This window comes from Colobus angolensis, unplaced genomic scaffold (assembly GCF_000951035.1).
Source record: "Colobus angolensis palliatus isolate OR3802 unplaced genomic scaffold, Cang.pa_1.0 Scaffold240, whole genome shotgun sequence".
Classification (NCBI taxonomy): domain Eukaryota; kingdom Metazoa; phylum Chordata; class Mammalia; order Primates; family Cercopithecidae; genus Colobus; species Colobus angolensis.
Window position 1 is genome coordinate 2308949 of NW_012115600.1, and position 12628 is coordinate 2321576.

Here is a 12628-nt window from a genome sequence, read left to right on the forward strand (position 1 = left end):
TTCAAGGCAAGATCTATTCATGGCCTCTCAATCCAGCCTAATCTCCCACGTACTGCTGCTTCCGTTTTACCTTCCAGAAACACCCAACCCAACACAGTTCAGCAACTCCATGCCTTTGTCCCTGCTGTTCCTTCTGTGAGGAACACCAGCTTTCCCTGCAAACTTGAATTCAATTCTTGACGTTCTCACTTCCTTCAGGGAAACTTCTCTCCTCCACCGACACCCATCTCACCACCCCCTACCTGTCTTGGATGTTCCCATCCTGTGACTCAAGTGAGGAACATGGGTTTTGGAGATGGATTTTGGAGGCAGAGGGACCTGGATTCAAATCCCAGCCCCACGACGGTAAACAGCCTGAACTTCACTGTAAACTCGGAGTGACACGCCCACCTGGAGGAGAGGTGGAAGGATGACGGCAGGTCGCAGCTGAGAGCTCTCAGCTCAGAGTATGCGGCCCTTGAATACATTCTGGCTATTCCTTCGCACTTAAAATGTTGCATTTTCTATGGCTTTTACTTGCCTAGCTCTTTAAGGGAAGGGAATGTGTCTTCCTCAGCTTTGAGGCCCCCAGCCCTATCCCAGGAACATTTGCTGAAGTGCAGAGAAAAGCAGAGGGCTGGTAGCAAGTAAAGGCGCTCAGGCATCTGAGGCCTACATGACAGTTTCATCCTCATCCAGGGCTGGTCCCTCCATGTCGAGGTGGGGCTGGCAAATCACAAAGGTCAGGCCAGATCAAACCCAGGGCAGCCCACAGTGCACTGTGACCAGGGCTTTTATGAGCCTCATTGCTCAGTTATAAAAGCCAACCTGGCCCTGCCCCGTGGAAAGAAAACATCTATCAAAGGCTCTGAGTTGGCCACAACTGGATTAAGTGTGTTTGCAGCTTCCAATGTGAGCTGTTTGCAAATCACCTAAGAATAATGAATGTCTTAGAGGACTCAGCAGGCCACTTGGGGAAGGCATCCGAGACCCTCCAGCCACTCCCAGGCACACATTCACTCTGCCTCAGGGATTCCCAGGGTTGGGAGGGATAAAGGGGCAATTTTTCTCATCATTAAAGGGCAGCCGATTGCCTCTGGGGTGGAATGCAGTATCTATTTAACAGGGTGGCGGGTGACAGATCACAGCCGCTTGGGAGGAAGCATCCCATATCGAATTGAAAATCCCAGGGGAAGTTAAGGTGGGCCCAATCTAATTACCAAAATTGGAGTGGGGCCAACGGGGCTTGATTTTTCAGCTCGAGCTGTGACAAGACAGCGTGTCTGTGCAAATCCAGTGGCTTAAAACTCCAGGAAGCAGATCAAGGGTTAGAAAGATGACCCTGAGTGTTGCACCTCCTTGCCGGGGAGCATGAGTTGGAAGGCAGTGCCTTGGAGGAACTATTTTGATCTCCAAAACTCTCACCCTGACTCACCCTAAGGCATTGAGTCACCACTGTGATGGATATTGAAGACCTCAGAAGTGAAACCTTGGCTGACACTTCACTTTGCTTCTGAAGACACCCTGGTAGCTGAGAACTCCTCTTAGCTTTTGATTCAGCAAGGTGGCCACGGCCAAGGAACACCCGATGGCGTGACCTTTAGCTAAGGAGCTCAGAAATGCCAGTGCTAACAAACAGCCAGCCCCCAGCACAGCACCTGCCCTGTGGGGCCACACTAGAAACCCTAGGAAGACACAGAAGACCTGCTCACCTGCTTTGATAAAAATACAAGTTACTATGTGAGTCTTGTGGGTTATGTCCTTTTATCCTTGCAACCACATTATGAGGTGTTCTTATCCCCGTTCACCAAAGACGACTTTGAATTCACTGGGAGTTAAGTGACCTCCCTTCCCCCAGGCCCACCTGGCTGGTGAGCGGGGAAAGTGGAGGTTCCACGGTACTGACTTTGGGGTCTGCGCTAATCAATCCCCTGCCCACGCTGCCTCCATGGCCTCCCCAGGAGACGTGATCAGCTGTTCTCTGCCCTAATGGCGGCCTCCTGAACTTTGGTCATATCCAGCCACCCTCTCACAGCCGGGTTTTACATTTTTTGGCCGGTAGCATGAGACTAAAAACTCCAGGGAGAACTCACATCTGCACTGATGCTTCCTGCACCCTGAAGAAAGCAGATCCAGAAGAGCATTTCTGTAGCCGTAACTCTGCCCAGGTATGGGGAGCCCATCGACTCCAACCCAAGACAGATGAGGGCAGGTCTCCCTCTGCATGGCACATATGTGTTCCCGAGAAAGAAACATGGCGGCGAGTCACCGCCGCTCCACGTAGCCATGGAGAGCTAAAGAGGATTAGGTCTGATGTGGACAAAGTCCTAAGGGAAGGTGCATGCAGATGGGGTCACCTCAGGGGTCTACTGACCTCAGGACCCCGTGTGGCTCCTGACACTCTCTTCCCTCCAGGGACACAAGAGAAAACAGAACTGGAATTTGAGACACTGGATTTGGGATATTTCCTCAGCACTCTGATATTCAGGTGTCTTTTCTTTTCATTACATCATTTTCTTCATCATTCCCTGGGAAGATAGATGCTTTTTTAGAATAGCCCAAAGCCTACCAGTCTTATCTTCTTGCTTTCCAAATAAAATTACAAATGTCTTAGCTTCATCCTTCCCATGTTAATTTTAAAATACATAATCTGGACCTCCTCTGTGGGTCCAGGCTGGCTCCACGTTCATTGCCCTCTGTGTGCTCTCCTGAGTCCATGGTGAGCAAGCCTGGCATTGTGACGTGTCAGAAATGCAGACACCCTTCTTTCGCTCATTGAGAAATGAAGACCCAGAGAGGTGCCCAGAGCAGCCCCAGACCACAGAGCCAGCTACACAAATGCCCTGCTATAGAGCCTGGGGCACCATCCGTTCATCAGGGTGAACCCAAGTTTAGGAGACACCGGGTTAATAGGTTCCTTTACTGCAGGCCTTCTCAGAGCCTTTAGGATGCCTGTGCAGACTGCGATGTTCTCAGGGGCAGAGGGTTACCATGCAGTGCTTCTCAGACTTATTAACCAAAGACCTTTTATTTGTGAAGCATTGACAGCCAGCCAGCGATCCCTAGAAGCCCCAGACACGCAGCCCCGCTGCACTGCCCAGTGGGAAGACGGCCCCACGGGATGGGCATGGCCACACGCCCCTGAGGCCACCTAACCCAGCATTTTGCTGCAGGCTCCTCCACTGGGCTTCGAGGCTGTTCCCAGATGACGCTGGCTGGAGCGTGGTGTCCTGTTCACCTGAGCCTCCAGTACAGAACTAGAAATCTATAGAGCCTGATGACTGACAAATGCAAACGCCATAAAATAAGAATGATCTCAAACCACCTGCTCAAACTTGAGCAAAAGCCAGAAGATACTTCTCCAGATAAAACAGTTAAAAACCAAGTGTCCTTCACTCTTATGTTATTTCACCATTTTCCTTGAAGAAGCTTCCAAATTTGGGCTGGGGGCTTGAGCTGCCATGCCAAATAACAGCCGTATTGTATAATATAGCCTAATATGTCTATAGGATATAAAATAACCACAGCTATCATTATAAGGGTAATAGCTATTTTCTTTCTTTTTGAGACCAAGTCTTGCTCTGTTACCCAGGCTAGAGTGCAGTGGTGTGATCTTGGCTCACTGCAACCTCCACCTCCTGGGTTCAAGCAATTCTCCTGCCTCAGCCTCCTGAGTAGCTGGGATTACAGGCGCCCGCCACCACACCCAGCTTTGTATTTTTAGTAGAGATGGGGTTTTGCTATGTTGGCCAGGCTGGTCTTGAACTCCTAGCCTCAAGTGATACATCTGCCTTGGGCTCCCAAAGTGCTGGGATTATAGGCGTGAGTCACCACGCCCAGCTGGTAATAGCTATTTTCCAACATCTTCTCATCAAATCTTCATGGAATCCCTACAAGATTCTTATCTCTACTTAATAACATGAAACTCAGGCTCAGAGAGAAGTCTCTGGAAGGTACAGAGCTGGGATTCATACTCTGGTCAGCCCACTCCAACACCTGTCCTCTTGACCACCTTCCTCTGGCAGAGTAAAGGAACAGTTGCTTGTAGAGATGCTGCATGCCAGCCTGGAGGCGGGAGGTCTCTGGAGAGAGACTTTCCAGAGAGAGAGCTGTTCTTGGAGACTGGCCTGCCCCAGCCCCTAGCTCTACAGCCTATACAAGGCCAGCCTGCAGAGCCCTAGCCCTGGAGGGCAGAAGGGACTCCTCTGGTGGATTCCAGCTGAGGTCTCAATCCCCTCTCCAGATTTTAAGTTCAACTGGGCAGATTCACAACTCTTAGCTCTCTCTAACTGTGGTCCCCTTGCCCTAGGCTGATGATCAGACTATGCCCAATGTTGTCAGCCTCCCTGGGTTGCCTGGACTTCTGACCCACTGTGGCTGTGGCTCCCACCACCTGCCTGATCTCTCCGGAGGGGCCCAGGTGGATATATGGTTGGTCCCACCTGGCCAGCCCTCCCATTGGCCAGCTCTGTCTGGAGGGGCTGCACAGGGGTGAGTGCTGAGATGGTAACAGGAGGACTAACCCTAACTGCTGTTAGTTCCAGAAGTTCTAGAACCATTCGAGAAATAAATAAGCCCTGTGAGTGTTTGAGACTCTTAGGTGAGAGTAATATAAAATGTACAGGATATTAAACAGGGTAACACAAATCCCTGTATTTATTTTTTAAAATCTGTGTTAATATTGAGTCACCAGCTGCAATGCCAATGCCAAACATATATTTTATTTACCTTTTTTTTTTTGAGACAGGGTCTCCAAGGCTGGAGTGCAGTGGCACAATCTCCACTCACCACAACCTCAGCCTCACAGGTCCAAGTGATTCTCCTGCCTCAGCCTCTTGAGTAGCTGGGATTATAGGCATGCACCATCATGCCTGGCTAATTTTTGTATTTTTAGTAGAGACAGGGTTTCACCATGTTGGCCAGGCTGGTCTCGAACACCTGATCTCAAGTGATTCACCCACCTCGGCCTCCCAAAGTGCTGGGATTACAGGTGCAAGCCACTGCGCCGAGCCAAACATATATTTTTAATTCTGAAAGCAATCCCACAAGGCAGGAATTATTCCCACTTTACAGATGAGGGCATGGAGGCTCAGAGAGGTTAGAACTCTGCCCAAGGTCACAGAGCATAAAAACAGCAGAGCTGAAGTACAAATCCAGCAGGTATCACCAACTCCAAAGTCAGGGCTTAAACTTCCATCAGTATAAAGCTACGAGAGCTTGACTGCCTCTGAATGTCCTGCCACTCCAGTGAGGATTTTATGTTACAAAAATACAACAATGTCAGCACCAGGGGAATCCAGCATCACAGGAGATGAGGAAAGACTTAGTCCTGAGCCAATTCCCTATGGCTCCTCACTTTGGCTGTGTGGACTTAGGCAAATCTCCCGCCAAATCCGAAGCCTTGCTTCCTCCTCTATGGGGTAAGAATAACAATTCTTTCAACAGGATTATAATAATAATTGAATACAATTTTAAGTTCCTGGCACACAGTAGTTGCTCCATAAATATCAGGCATTCAACAGGCATTTATTGAGCACCATTATGTGTGACTAAGGGCCCCTGAAGAGTGGCCTGGCACTGTGTTCTGCCAAGCAGTGACACCCCTTCCTTTTCTCTATGTTGGGCTCCTTCCCCACAACCACCTTTCAAAAGAAAGATCAGAATGATTGGGACTCACGGGAAAAGAGTCTTTTTTGGAACTTTTGTGCAATCACCGGGGTTGTAATAACCGGGTCCCGGGCCTGTTGACGTCAGTTTTAATCCACGGTTGGTTTTTGATTTAAAACAAGACATTAACGTGTTTGGCGACTGCTTCACAAGGGATTCGTTGATATCATAATGCCCTACGGAGAAAGAAATTTTACGACAGAATAAGGAACTCTTCTCAAGTAAATAAAAAGTAGTACCTTACCCCTAAGAACACACTTGATGGCTGCAAGGCAATATCACTCTAGAATGGTCAAGTGGAAGGGCTGCCCGAGGGCTGCCCGAGATAAACAAAAACAATCCTCACCAAGCAGAGAACAGACTGCACGGGAAGCACACACTTAGCTGATTTAGTTCTCGCACTAGCCTGGCAAGATGAGTATTACTGCTTCCATTCTAAATGTGAGGAAACCGGGACTCAGAGATATTAAATAATTTGCCAAAGGACATTCATCTAACCAGGGACTTAGATAAATCTCTCCACCTTGCTGAAGCCCAGTTTTCCTTCTCTACAAAGTAAGAATAATACTTCTTCTGACAACAGAGTTGTTATGATAGTTGAATAATATTTTAAGTTCTTAGCACATAGTGGTTGCTTTGTAAATATCATGCAATCAACAACTATCTTTTTTATTTGTTTTGAGATAGAGTCTTGCTCTGTTGCCCAGGCTGGAATGCAGTGGCACGATCACAGCTCACTGCAGCCTTGACCTGCTGGGCTTAGTGATCCTCCCATCTCAGCCTCCCGAGTAGCTGAGACTACAGGTATGTATCACCACGTCCTGAAAATTTAAAAAAAAAAAATTTCCTTTTTGGTAGAAACGAGGTCTCATTATTTTACCCAGGCTGGTCTTGAACTCGTTAGGTCAAGCAATCCTCCCACCTCAGCCTCCCAAAGTGCTAGGACTACAGGTGTGAGCCATCATGCCCAGCTAACATGTATGTATTGAGCACCACTATGTAGAGACTGGTCTGCTTGTCTCCAAAGCCCACACTTCCTCACCATGCCACAATGCCTTGTCTTGAGAAACTGTGATAGAATAAAATGAATTTGTGTACAAAGCTTTAAGGAAGAAGAGAATGACCAAAACTGGGGTGAAGAGGAAGCCATCTCACCCCTAAGTTGTCAGTAGCCCTGTGCATGGATGTTCTCCACCACTCTATTCATATTAGCAATCAATTCAGAACAATCACAATTTCCAATAAGACAATACTGGTTCCTTAATTTATGGTACCATCATCTAATAATATACTATATATTTATTTAAAATGATGCTCCGAAAGGATTTTTACTAACATGAAAACAGGTTCCCAGTATCAGCCGGGCACGGTGGCTCACACCTATAATCCCAGCACTTTGGGAGGGCAAGGTGGGCGGATCACTTGAGGTCAGGAGTTTGAGACCAGCCTGACCAATATTGCTGAAACCCCATCTCTACTAAAAATACAAAAAAAAATTAGCCAGGTGTGGTGGTGCGCACCTGTAGTCTCAGCTACTCTGGAGGCTGAGGCAGGAAAATCACTTGTACCCAGGAGGCGAAGGTTGCAGTGAGCTGAGATTGCACCACTGCACTCCAGCCCGGGTGACAGAGCAGGACTCCTTCTCAAAAAAAAAAAAAAAAAAGTTCCCAATATATACTTAAATTTTTAAAAAAGCAGGTGTCAGTAGCATTTACAGTACTGGATAACTCTCTCTCATATTCTTTGTTTCATATATATATTTCTACTAAAAAGATTATAGCAACACTTGAATTACAAAATACAGAAAACAATGAAAAGCAAAAGCAAGGAATAGAAGGCATTTATGCTGCCACTACCAGAGAGAGCCAACCGCCAGGAAGCTGGGGTGGGGAGTGAGAAGGTACCAGGTATTGAACTAGATGAGCCTGGATTGAAATCCAGCCGTGGGGCTGGGCGTGGTGGCTCACACCTGTAATCCCAGCACTTTGGGAGGCCAAGACAGACGGATCACTTGAGGTCAGGAGTTCGAGACCAGCCTGGCCAACATGGTGAAATCCCGTTTTCACTAAAAATACAAAAATTAGCTGGGCGTGGCAGCGCATGCCTGTAACCCTAGCTACTCGGGAGGCTGAGGCAGGAGAATCACTTGAACCCGGGGGGCGGAGCTTGCAGTGAGCCGAGATCGTGCCACTGCACTCCGGCCTGGGTGACAGAGAAGACTCCATCTCCAAAAAACAAAAACAAAAACTAAAAGAAATCCAGCTGTGGGACACTGGGCCCATCACCTGCTTTTCTATCCCCTCTGTCGGTGAAGTGGGGATAAAGTAAGAAGAAGAGCTCACACTTTCTGAGCACATGATTACGTGGTGAGTGCCTGCTCCATGGGGCTTTGGCGCATTCAATGAGATAATGAATGTAAGGCCCCTGGCACCCACGGGGAGCTTAACAGATGCTGGTTCCCACCCTTCCCCTCCTGTTCTGTGTTATAAGGGGCTGGGGGCTTCTCAGGATCCCCCCCCCGGGAGGGAGCAGGAGCAGGTGGTGGACTGTGGAGATGCCCGCATCCCAGGGCTCACTGGCAGGGACTCTGGCCAACCCCAGGGCTGCTGGCTTTGTTCTTCTGTATAAACAGACAAGGTGGGGTTTTGTCCATGGATGATGCAAGGCGGGGGAGCATGAACTGGGGCTGAGCCTCCTAATTAGCGCTGGTTTTGTTATTCAGCTTCAGATTGATCTTTTCAACTTTAATCTGGATTTGCTGAAATCTGACATGCACTATAATTTTATCCACACCCCTCTGCAAGAGGCGTGATTGCAGAAGCAAACCTTCCCTGCTCCTCCTGGTTCTGGGGCCCAAGGCTCCTGGGGTAGCTCTGGTGCCCAAGGATCCTGGGGGTGGGGCGTGGTCTGTGGGACCTATTTGGGATAATCTAACATAATGAGTGCTCCAGGACTGGCGGTCAGAGAGCACAGGAGAGGTGCAACACCTTTCCCCAAGGCCAGCAGGGGAAACACTTGGAGGAAAGCTCTTGTTATTCCTGAATCTTGGAGGTTCCAGAAGTGACAATGGAATGATGGAGCTCCTTAATGAGACCTCTCTGGGCTTGTGTCTGCCATTTACTGGCTGTGTGACACTGGGCAAGTCATTTCAACTCTCTGAGCCTCCATTTCCTCATCTGAAAAGCAGGGCTAAGTGGATGAACCTACGAGGGCAGACCTGCAAGACTGCATGGAAACCACTGAGTGGGTGCTCCGGAAACAGAGCTGCCTCCTCTGTTTCATGACTAGATGATGAAGTCACCTCTGGTATAGGAGAAAAGGAACACGGCAGCTGAGTGTAGAAGGAACAGGATATATGGCCATGCCCTGTATCTCCCGCCCCTCCCCAGTGGCCTCTGATGGCACCTGGGGTATACAAATGTGCACACTTCTGAGGTGAGAAGTCACTTCTCCATTTGGCTGCCCAGAGCAGGTATGCCAGGTCATAAAAGGGGAGGCCCGGAAGCTGCTTTGGAGGCCCATTTCCAGAGCCAGCTGTTGTCCTCCTGGTGGGGAGAGCTGGCTGTCTTCTCACCTCTCCTCTTTGTTCAGTACCTGCCTGCTACTCCTCCCCACCCAAAGACTAAATCCTTCCAAAGACTCCCTGTGAAGAAGTAGGTGCCCTGCAAATCAAATCTGGGACACTTAACCCTTAGGTCAAGGCCAGGGCAAAGCAGCTGCTTACCTGGGGGAGGTCCTTTTTCAGCAAACACAAAAGATCCTCTTTGGGTTTTTGACATAAACCCGGCTCGGGCGCAGACGTTGTTTCTCTGCTTGCAGCAAGAGACAGAGGCCTAGGGGGAGAAAATACACCCAGTGCACTCAGTGCCTTTCCTTTCTTTGTCTTCGTCATTGTGCCTGGACAAGTGGCAAATCTACGTAAAAAAAAAAAATCCAACTGAAACCTGTCCTTCTTAGCAAATGTACAGATGTGAGCTGTAAAGGTCACACTGGCTGTGGCTTCCCCGTCATCCCAGCTCAAGTGGTCTATGAGTTTGTGATCCCGGCAAATGCTGGTCACTCAACCAGGAACAGAGCACAGAGCTAGCTGCAGGCTGGCTTCCAGGCTCACTTCTGCTAAGGACAGGCTGTGTGGTCCTGCATCTGTAACCTTTCCGAAACCAAGTTTTCTCATCTGTAAAACGGATTGGACAGTCGGCTCCACTTGCTGTGGAGTTCTGTCAGGGAGTAGGGGTGGGCCAACAGACATCACCTCTAGGAAAGTGTTTTGTTTTTTTTTTAAGTGTGTAATGCTACACCTGCAAATTATCTTCATTTTGTTGCTACTTTTTTTTTTTTGGAGACAGAGTCTCACTGTGTTGCCCAGGCTGGAGGGCAGTGGTGCCATCTCAGCTCACTGCAATCTCTGCCTCCCGGGCTCAAGCAATCGTCCCACCTCAGCCTCCAGAGTAGCAGGGAATACAGGCACACGCCACTACACCTGGCTAATTTTTTTGTATTTTTTTGTAGAGACAGGATTTCACCATGTTGCCCAGGGTGGTCTTGAACTCCTACACTCAAATGATCTGCCTCCCTCGGCCTCCCAAAGTGTTGGGATTACAGGCATGAGCCACTGCACTTGGTTTTCTACTATTTTTGCTGTTTTCAGGACACACAGTCCTACCCATCCCCATCCTCATTCCTAGGTGCATTGCTCACTGTTCAAATAGCCCTTCTATAAATGCAGCATTTGGGGCACACAAGAAAGTCATATCATTTAACATTGTGATCACATTTGCAAGCACTCCCTTGTCTCGACTTTCCTGAACTGATCAGAAATTAAGCATTCTGGCCGACTCATGAAATACATTTGAGAGTATGTGATGTGTCCAGAACTCTAAAAATAAAAGGAAAAAACCCTGAGATCATTCTTCTGTTACACATGAATCATAAATATTTTAAATGCCAATTTGCAGTCTCCTGTATTCATTGGAGAACAGAGGCAATACAAATTAAACCTGTGATTGCTGGGGATATTTACTGAATGAGTGAAACTATTTGCTGGGGCCAGGATGGTTTGATTTGCTGTGATACTCCTTTGTCAAAAAAAATGTTTCTTGAGAAATGCAGATGGCATTTTGATTTTGTGTTTACAAAGGTGGAGGAATTTAGCTTTTCCCAGGGCCCTAATGGCTAGACGGCATGCAGAGAGGGCAAACAAAGAGACCAGATGGGACAGGTTAATTACTGGACATGGGGAGTGGGGGAGAGGAGCCAGGTTGCCGGAGAGAAGGTAATAACACAGTACCGAGGAAGAGGACTCGAATATACAAGTGAGGGTTGGTGGCAGCAAAGGCAGAGAAAGGCTTTGACAGACCTCAAAGCACAGTGTGGCTAACAGGATTACTGCATTTCTACTCCTCGCCAGTTGACTCAACCATTGTTCTCCTGGCCTGAAAAAAAGCCACCTGTAGACAAAACAGCATGTCAGCTTTATTTTTCACCCAGACAGAAAAGCAACTGAAAAAGGGAACATTTTTGTATACGCTGAGTGTGCGTCACTGGAAGATTTCCCCATGGGGCCAGGAAAATATTCAGCAGGTTAAAAAAGACTGAAGCAGATTTATTGTATTGCCATGGAAAGAAATCTAAGAAGAAAATGCATGTGTGCTGTGTATAGCATAATGCTAATACTGGTGGAGGGACAGAGGTAGGAGAGAATATGAAAGAAATTGCACCTGGTTTGTTTTTTGTTTTGTTTTGTTGTTTTGTTTTGAGATGGAGTCTCACTCTGCTGCCCAGGCTGGAGTGCAATGGTGCGATGCTGGCTCACTGCAACCTCTGCTTCTCGGGTTCAAGCAATTCTCCTGCCTCAGCCTCCCGAGTAGCTGGGGTTACAGGTGTGTGCCACCATGCCTGGCTAATTTTCGTATTTTTAGTAGAGGCAGGGTTTCACCATAGTGGCCAGGCTGGTCTCGAACTCCTGACCTCAGGTGATCTGTCCACCTTGGCCTCCCGAAGTGCTGGGATTACAGGCATGAGTCACTGTGCCCAGTCTGCACCTGGTTTCTAACGCAGTGGTTTGCTTTGGGAAGTAGAACTGTAAGGGACTTCCACTTTCTAATTCATGGGTTTCTACAGGGCTTGAATATATTTTATGATGAGCGTGTATTATTTTCAGGATCATATTAAGACAATAATGAACAAAAAACATGCACCTAAATGTATCTATTGGCAGAAGGACACAATTCTGACTTGGGAAGTGGTCCTTTCTAGATTAACAACTGTATACTACTGGAAAGTTATTCCTTTGATGTCATAAAAATTGATGGATGCTTACTGCATCCCAGGACCTGTGCTGGGCATTGGAGACAGGAAGCCGGGTGAGGGAATAGACAGTGATTTGGGGAGAATGGTGCATGAAACACTGACGGTGGCGTCCCTCAGCTACAACTGGGAGGCTGCAGAGAGGGGCATCCGCACAGTCAGTCAGTTCCTGTATCTGTCTCCCTAGTAGCCTGGTTGCCACTTGGGATTGGCAAAGGGGCAATGGTTAAGCCTCTTTCTGATCACTTTCTTGGACCACACCTTGCCATCTCTCCTGTTAGCATAATAGTCTCCTCGCTGGTTTTTCAGAACCCACTCTCCAACCCACACTGCAGTCCATTCACCACACAGCAGCTGGAAGGAACTTTTTAAAAAATACATCAGAATGGCTGGATGCGCTGGCTCATGCCTGTAATCCCAGCACTTTGGGAGGCCGAGGTGGGTGGATTACAAGGTCAGGAGTTCAAGATCAGTCTGGCCAACATGGTGAAACCCCATCTCTACTAAAAAAAAAAAATACCAAAATTAGTCGGGCGTGGTGGCATGTGCCTATAATCCCAGCTACTCGGGAGGCTAAGGCAGGAGAATTACTTGAACTGGGGAGGCAGAGGTTGCAGTGAGCCAAGATTGTGCCACTGCACTCCAGCCTGGGCAACAGAGCAAGACCCCGTCTAAA

The 12628-nt window shown here is 48.2% G+C and overlaps 1 protein-coding gene across 3 annotated transcripts in view; it reads right to left on the reverse strand.

Annotated features, from left to right (window-relative positions):
* Nucleotides 1–12628, reverse strand: part of STPG1 (sperm-tail PG-rich repeat containing 1) — a 57430-nt gene that overhangs the window by 7035 nt on the left and 37767 nt on the right. For all 3 annotated transcript variants that reach the window (XM_011945597.1, XM_011945596.1, XM_011945598.1), the window contains 2 exons: nucleotides 9371–9479; nucleotides 5657–5822 (listed from right to left, as the gene is read on the reverse strand). In XM_011945597.1, the coding sequence (XP_011800987.1) occupies nucleotides 5657–5822; nucleotides 9371–9479 (275 nt within the window). The remainder of the gene's footprint in view (nucleotides 1–5656; nucleotides 5823–9370; nucleotides 9480–12628) is intronic.